The sequence below is a fragment of the Protopterus annectens genome, chromosome 2.part0, assembly GCF_019279795.1.
Source record: "Protopterus annectens isolate FY-2018-M chromosome 2.part0, PAN1.0, whole genome shotgun sequence".
Taxonomy (NCBI): Eukaryota; Metazoa; Chordata; order Ceratodontiformes; family Protopteridae; genus Protopterus; species Protopterus annectens.
In genome coordinates, this window is record NC_056728.1 from 1,321,733,914 (window position 1) to 1,321,742,798 (window position 8,885).

Sequence of the window (8,885 nt, forward strand, 5' to 3'; positions counted from 1 at the left end):
ACCTGACGTCAGGGAAGAGGCGACAGCAACCGACGCAGGACCCAAGACTTTGGAATTCAGGCCAAATGAGGGCAACCTGCCAGCAGGATAACCCAAATGTAATGACTGCAAAAGTGAATACACTCGAACATCTACATTTATGGTAAGTGTACACAACTGTACTTTCCTTGTTACCCTCTGATAAGGAGAGGAAGGTCATGAAACATTTGGGAAAGAAGGTGTACACTTCTGCCACTTTGGCCTTCCGTGCAATAAATTATCAAACCCACATGGCAAAGTACTTCCTGGCCCTTCTGGCAGATGCAGGGGAAAATGTTGGCAGACATCCCTGATTCCTCAGCAAAATCAAAACTAGCATCTACTCTTAATTCCTCTGCACAAGTGATGCTGCTGATGCTTCTGCTAGGACAGTTGCTTCTGGGTCTGTTCTGAGAAGATGCACTTGCCTTAGGCTACAGCCTCTGCCTGAAGATTTCAAGGCCAAATTGCTGGATGAACCTTTGGATAACAAAGGTTTGTTTTGGAGTTCAGCAGCGGAACTCTTCAAGTCTCTTCAGGAGAAAAAAAAGGAACTACAGGATCTTAAATACATTCTTGTTTCTCCAGTTCCAAAGAAAGTACCCAGTTAAGACTGTTTTTATTAGAAAACCTCTGTCATCTCCAAAAGTAAGAGGGGACCTAGAAAACCAGCCTCTTAGTCTGATTCTCCGACTCCTGCCTCAAAACAGTCCTTTCAGTCCCAACCCAAGCCACTAGTCTGTAACTACCAGCCACCAGGCCATCCACTCCCTTGTCTCATCGTTTTAGCCTATCTCTTGCTGCTTGGAAACTGATTACTCAGGACTCTTGGGTACTTTCCATAATCAAAAAAGGATATTTCATGGTTTGGAAAAAATTCCCCTCTTTGTAATCCCCCCCCCAACATCAGTTGAGCTTCTTTCCTTAGGTCATCACAGACCTGATCTCTCAGGGAACAATCAAAGATGTTCCCACTTCCTAACAATGAAAGGGATTTTACTCCCGGATGTTCCTGGTTCCCAGTAAGGATGGCCCATGAAGACCCATTCTGGACCTTTCCCATTTAAACATCTTTCTCAAAGTCCCTTCTTTCTATATGTTGCCTCTACCTTCTCCCTCTTATTCTTCCACAGGAGTTCATGGTGTCCCTGGATATAAAAGATGCCTATCTTCACAGTTTCATTCACCCAATGTTCAGGAAGTTTTTACATTTTTCTGTAGCTTCCTCGCATTTTCAGTTGTATGCTTTGCCCTTTGGTCTCTCTGTGGCACCAAGGGTTTTCACAAAGGGCTTTGCCCCTATAAAAGCATTTTAATTCAAATCTTCCCTTACCTAGATGACCTTCTGATTCAGGCTCAGTCCCCAGAACTACGTCAGGGGAAACCTTTCCTTCATTATTGCCCTTGTACAGAGTTTAGGGTTCACTATAAACTTCAAAGTTTTCCCTCATCCCTTCACAGGATCAGATTTTTCTGGGATGCAGCATACAAACAAGAGAAAATGCTAGCCTCTCTCCCAGTGGAGAAAGTTTTGTTCCTGACTTCCTATTTTCAGAGCATTCTTCCTCTCCAGTCCTTGACAGCCAAAGAAATTCTTCATCTCTTGGGTTACATGGCATCCATGAAACCCACAGCAAGACTACACATGAGGAAGTTGCAGTGGTATCTAAGAACTGTGTGGGTGCAACACTTACATCCATTAGAGTTCCTGATTCCATTCCTGCCTTGCTTAAAAAGGTAACTAGAATGGTGGATCCACCAGGTAAACAGAAACCCTGGCCTACCACTACAACCACGCCTTCCTTCACAAGAGTTATTCACAGACGCTTCAGACACAGGTTGGGGTGCAGCTGTCCAAGTGTGGAGGGTCAGAGATGTTTGGTCTCTCAACCAGGCCCAGGAACACATCAGTGTAAAGGAGATGAGGGCACTGGTTTTGGCACTGCAAATCTTCAAAAGCAATCTTGTTTCAGGAGTACTGAGGTGATTCACAGACAACACCACAGCTCTTTGGTACATCAACAAGCAGGGGGAAACCAAGTCTTACATTCTGTGCAGACTAGCCCTACTAGCCTGGGAATTAGCCTGACAAAGCCAAATCTCCCTACAGGTGGCTTATCTCCTCTCAGCCCAGAATACAGTGGCATACTCTTTAGGCAGGTCCATGACCCAATCCCATGAATGGATGTTGCACAGGGATGTGTTTCTGGACCTAATCCATCATTGGGGTACACCTCGGGCAGATCCATTTGCCTCCCATGAACAGACAACTTCCAAAATTTTGCACCAGAGTCCCATATCCCCTGGTGTGGAAGGTGGATGCCCTGTCTTTCTCGTAGAAGGGGATGTTTCTGTATGCATTCCCCCTTTGCCTTTTCTACAGAAGGTTCTACTAAAGATTCAGCAGGATCAGCCAAAAATCTTGTTGATGACTCCCTTTTGACCAAGCCAGCACTGGTTCCACCTTCTCCTACACCTAGCCAGGGGCAATCATCACAAATTACCCCACAGGATGGAGTTACTCAAACAGGACAAGGGGACCCTGGTACATCCACAACTGTCAACTATGAATCTGATGTTGTGGGTGATAGGGTTTTAATCCCTTATAGACACCTTTTTTCTGAGGATGTGCTAAAAGTTCTGCAGGAGGCCAGAAAACCCGCAACTAGGAAATCCTGCATTTCCAAATGGAAAAGGTTTTCCATCTGGTGTCATAAAAAGGACCTACAACTGCTGTTAGTTGATGTCCAGGTGAGAGGTAAAACTGTTCCTTAAAGGCATCCTTCATATCAGACCACCAAGAAAACCAATACCTCCTCCTTGGGATCTCAGTTTTGTGCTGGAGAAGCTTACAGTGGGACCCTTTTAACCAGCAAGATCCTCTTCCCTGTAGCATTGTACCTGGAAGACTGTTTTGTTAGTGGCTGTTACCTCTGCTAGAAGGGTCTCAAGTTACAGGTCCTTATGTCAAATCCTCCCTTTCATAGAGATAGTTTCCCTGCACAATGACCCCTTTTCATGCCCAAAGTGGTTAATAATTTATCTCTAAATCAGTCTGTTAACCTTCCTACCTTTTTTCCTTCACTTCAGTGTCACAGTGAGAGAATATTGCACACCTTGGATGTACACAGGCAGCTCAGATACAACCTTGACAAAACCAAGCTTATTTGCAAATCTGACTGCCTGTTTGTCTCTTGCCACACAAGAGCTCTGGGTAAGTCAGTCTCCAAGCAAACTGGAGCCATTTCCTTTTGTTATTTATTGAATGGTAAGACCCTTGCTTCCCCTGTTAAGGCCCATTCTATTCAAGCAGTTTCTTCCTGGGGGGCATTCTTTAAAGGTTTGGACATTGGCTCCACACTGGAGGCAGCTACATGGTCCTCTGTCCATACTTTCACTAAACACTACAAGCTTGACACCATCTCTAAGTCCAGAGCTGGGCTTGCAAGAGCAATCCTGCATGGATTTATGGAAAAATCATCAGCTAATCCTCTTCCCAACCTCGAGCTTTGGCATTCTCCCTTATGTTATGAATACTGTAGCATATGAATAGAAGGACATAGAATAGTTGTGTAAAATCTTACCATAACCATAGATGTCTTTCTGTTCTATATGCTGCAGTATTGCTTCCCCACCCTGCCTTCCAACTGTTGCTTGCCTAGTTTCCTGTTGATATGCTTCTCAGCTAGAATCTCAGGCTGGTGCTAGCAGACATACAGTTCTGAGGTAGATGCAAGCTGACATCAGCTTTATACCCGACCTTCTCTTTATGGCCAACGTACATGCCAATGTACGCGCTGTGTGGTGCGGCATAGCACGTAGCTTGCAGTAGCATTAAGCCTTTTGGATACTGGCCAGACATACGAGTCAGCCAGAGTAGACTCCTTTATGTTATGAATACTGCAGCATATAGAAGAGAAGGACATGTATGGTTGTGGTAAGTACACAACTATACTTTCTGCAACAACCCTTTCTAATTTTGTTATTGGTACATCGTCATGCTAAAAGTTTTTGTGCTCTGGAGCTATTAGCAAAAGCAGTCATTCTAAACTCATGTGTGTTATCCACATATTCTGTTATTTTCTCTTTAGTTCTATACATTTGTCTCTCGTCTTGTTCCCCCATATTCTGCAATACTTTAATCTTTGACAGCCCCTATAAGTAATTCCTATTGCTTCTTAACCATATCTACTTCTCTTTTATTTCTACCTTATTTTTAAACTCCATTTTCATTTTATCCCACTCACTTAGCAGTAGCTTCTGAAGATATTTGGTGTCTTCCCTAATTACTCTCAAATAATTTCTACTACTTGTTCCTTAAATTCGTCTCTTTTTAACAGTTTACTATCACTTCGACTGTCATTTAGACGATCGAATATGTGCGAATATCATTTACTCAAACTGAGAATTCGATCACCACAATGTCGAAGCTGACATGAGCGAACAGCCGCTATTGTCAGCTTCAACATTGCGGTGCAGATCACACTATAGTGGGGATTGGGAAATGTACTTTTACCGTCACTGTAGTGCGATCTCGGAGTTTGTATATATAAGTAGGGGGGTGGGGGGTGCAGGGGGGGCTTGCCCCCCTGCAAACATTACTGTTAGTTGTGGGCAGATGTGAGAATGTCAGCAAAGTCGATATTTGACATTGCTGAAATGCTCCGCTCGATATTTTGGTTGCTCTGTGTTTTGATTTCCGACGATATTTGTCAGAAATCGTTGCGTTTGTCTAAATTACATTCACAAATATGATAGTAAACCCTTTTTAACAGGTAAGTGGGAAAGCACCATTATCTTATTTTTGCTTCATTACCTTGCATTTTTATTTTGGTGTTTATTTTTGCAAGATCTGAAATAATTATTGGATGTGTCTTTCTATCAAACATACATGTTTCTGTGAAATGTTTCTTTATAGTCTACTACAGTTTTTTTACACTGGGGAATAATATGTACACTTTATCTGAGTTCCTGTTACTGAATTCACATCTTCAATACCAATATTTTCATGAATTTCTTCAGAAATTTGCACTGCTTTGTTATATTTTTCCCTTTTAGGTCCCCTAACACATTTTCAGTATTACAAGTCAAGTTCCAGTCCTGATCTATAAGTAATGTACCATGCTAAAAGCTGATTATTTTTCCTAGGCTCCCTAATATTTATTTTGTGGAATATAAATGCATGCCACTATAATCCTCCTCTCTTGTCAGTAGTCCATTATTATCCTTTTTTATCTCTTCTGTCACTGTTGGAGGTTCTCTGGCAATTAGTATAATTACTCCCAGTTTCCTTTGTCCCCAATATTCTGTTGAATATCCATTCTTTATCAAATTCATATGCTCATTTATTTCCAAATGTGTCTCCTACAGCATTGCTATTTGCATTCTACATTTAATATAATTCAGTATCGTTCCCTTTTTGTCTATATCTGTAAGGCCATTTACATTCCAAGATGATTATGGATAGAGTAGCCATTATAATAATAAGTTATTGTTCCCACCTGTTACACGTCAGTTTTTTTTGAACATGTGTTTCTAACTTTAATGTTACAAGCGCACACTAATGTTTGACAGGCTGATCTTTTATACAGTTGTTTGTTCCCATCCCCATTTGAACCTGTCACATTTTTCAATTGTATTGACCCCCCCCCATAAAAACTAAATACATTTTTCAAAACCTCCCCATTCCCTATTAACTTAGAACAAACACACAATAGTATGTACATCTTTAAAAAATGAAATTTAACACTTCAGATAGGAACAATTGCACCAAATTGACAGCTGTACCCATAGGTATCACCTAGCCTAAAAGTAGGGTTACCCATGCTAAAGAGCATACTACAGCCTGTAATTCCCACTTACATTTACCTGTTTCCTGTTCCCCTTCCAGGTGTGAAAAACAGCATATATGCTTTTGGAAAAATTACATTTTAGACCTAAGAAAAATGCACTTGCTATCATTCTTTTAATTAACATGTACATTTTCTATTCAATGCATTAAAGTATTAACTCTGCCATCTCTTATTCATTTACCATAATTTCAATCTTTATTTTTCACTGTACTGCTTGCCATTGCACCGTTAACTTTTGCATTTCCCTCAGCAAAGAATGCTCAGAACTCTCAGGATTAATTGCATACAGCCGCATATGGTTGATCTCCATGTAAAAGTAATCATCAATGAATCTTTGATAATTTCACTTAGAATAGAATGTGCATCAGCCTTAACAGTGGACTTCTTGACTTGCTGTGAACATTTGCTAATGAAAACAAAAACAAACTAGTATATTTGCAAATGTAAGAAACTTGTCTTTTTTCATGGCATTCATAATTTGGTCTCATTTTTCAAGCCTGCTTGCTTACAAAAATGCTTATATATAGTTTATGCTACGGGCATTAATCTAGACATTCATCCTTGTAAAAAGAAGAGAAAATAGCTTAGTTCTACATATATTATTATCAGAACACTGTTATACCCCACTCCCACCCTAGCAACCCAAGATCATAGCATTGTAACATTAAAATTGGTTTTGTCCAGCCTTTCTTCTGTTATACTGTAATGCCTATATTTCTTACAACCAAAAAAAAAAAGAACTTGCTTATTTTAATATCTTTAACATATACCTCAATAACTGAAGAGATTCCCCCTACATTTAATATACCCCTGACTACACACTACACAAAACTGCGTATAACATGCAGTTTATACCATGGCATCTTTATACAAATACTAACAAGAACAAAAATTGTTTTACTTAGTTACATTTTTCATCTTTTTGTGTTCTTTGAAACATTGACGTAAAGTGGGACGTGCTTTTACAGTCCACCCACAAGTTTAACAAAGTCAACAAAAGTACAATCTTTCTCAGACACGTTTTCTTTCAAAGTCATAGTTCAGAAACATGACTGAAGCTTTATAGTCTCCCATTTACTTACTAATTTCGGTATTGTTGGTCTTCTTCCTGTTGTTCTCCATCTCCCAACACCAGACTTTGTTTCACATGCAAGGTATTCCTGATTATTCTAGTCAACTCCATTTTGTGTGTGCGTGTCTCAAACATTTTCCTATGGAACATTAGAAAAGGTTTCACTGGCAAAGTGTCTATGAGCTTTATTGTCAGAAGAATGAGAAACAACAGTGTCCCCTTCTGTTTGCTGGCTTTACTTTATGTTGGATAAATGTATTTATTTCCTCCTCAGCCTGATTTGCATCAAACATGCTTGATCCTCTGCGGAAAAATATTCTGAAGTCAACCGATTACAGCAGCAGCTTGAATCTCTCACCTGCCTCTTGACATTCCTTCATTTGTTTTTTTGATCTACGTGGTCACCAAAATTAACTAATTAAATAAAAAATTGCATTTATTTCAGCAGTGTTATTACAGCTGATTCCCGTTCATATTATAATTTCCGTTTAGCTTTTATTTACCTGCTTGCTTGCTTCAGCTTGTGAAAGAGACAGAACATACTTCATGTGTACAAATAGAATGCCGTATCAAACTGTTGGAAGAGTATTTCTTTTTAAAGGTAGCAAATTAAAGAAATCTGATTTTTTATATTGTATCTTCCTGGTACTAGTCAGATACAGAGTTCATATATTACTTGCACATAAACTTCCACTTATGGATAAGGATGAGGAAGAATTTTTGCATTGTTTTTATACATTTACACTTATTAAAATGAACACCAGCTGTTTTAATGTAACCTGATGGTGACTGCTACATACATTGGCTTGATGCAGAAATAATTCTCTCTTATTTGTTTTTTAGCAACTGAATCCTGAGCTGCGACATGTAGACTTGGAAATACTGTAATTCTGCGGCACAGAATGAAGTGTTTTCATTGGATGTCCTGAAAAACAATGGTGTGCTTGCTTGAAGCGTCGTCCTTTGTCACAGTCTTAGGAGAGCCTTTGTGCATCACAGACAATACTGTGTGGGTTATCAAATTATTTATTTCTAAGTTATAAAAAAAACTGCTTGGGAGACCCTCTATGTTCATATGTTACATGAAAGCTTAGTTTACCCACCCACCCCCAAAAAAGTAACTGAAGTTGTGTTGATAACCTAGCTGCAAGCAGATAAGTTATGCCATTCCGGCATTGTCATGCATTATAATATTATAATTGTTAATAAATTTAAGCTATTTAAATTGACAATGTACTGTAATGTTTTAACATTGATAAGAAGGACCTTTTTATGGATGAAATATTTTAAGGTTTTAAGAAAGTAAAGGTAAAAGGAGCCAAAACCTTGTCAGCTGTTGTACTTCATTGTTAAAGGAAGTACGTGCTTGTCAAATCATGTGTAGACTGCAGAGCAGCATTGTAAGAATATTAACCTGCAGTAAAGCACAGATGCATGCATTGTGTCAGTCTTAAATGTAAAAATCTATAGACTGTATAAAAACGTTTTAAGTATCTGTACCTCATGCTGTGCTGAACCTATACTTAAATTACTGTGCTACTTGAAGATTTGTGTTTTCTGCTGTCATATAAATCATAAAGCTGTAAAACTGCATTGTACAGTTGAGGCAGGGTTTTCTTTCTAGTCTGCCAAACAGCCACACATACTTTATTAAAAAATAGCCTTTAATAGATTTGTTTTCTGTAAAATGTCTGTTTGAATACTTTGTTATTTGTATTGTTTATCTTCATTAACTTTGTTACGGAAACTTCATTTTTTCTAAGATTTATGTAGCAATGATGAGGACTGTGTTGGAAGAGTAGTGCGTTATTTGTTATTGTGACTGGGAATGTCCATCTCTGCATGTACCCATCTGCAGTGGAGGCCGAAGAGAAAAGCTCTGAAGAGTAGATTTGTTACATTGTGTGAAAACATAAGCAAAGAGTAGTATGTAATGCACATTA

The 8,885-nt window shown here is 39.2% G+C and overlaps 1 protein-coding gene across 3 annotated transcripts in view; it reads left to right on the forward strand.

Moving 5' to 3' along the window:
• Positions 1 to 8,614, forward strand: part of SLC30A9 (solute carrier family 30 member 9) — a 1,654,027-nt gene extending 1,645,413 nt beyond the window's left edge. For all 3 annotated transcript variants that reach the window (XM_044061511.1, XM_044061513.1, XM_044061512.1), the window contains one exon: positions 7,786 to 8,614. In XM_044061511.1, coding sequence (XP_043917446.1) covers positions 7,786 to 7,830 — 45 coding nt within the window. In that variant the 3' untranslated portion in view covers positions 7,831 to 8,614. The remainder of the gene's footprint in view (positions 1 to 7,785) is intronic.
• The last annotated feature ends 271 nt before the right edge of the window (positions 8,615 to 8,885 follow it).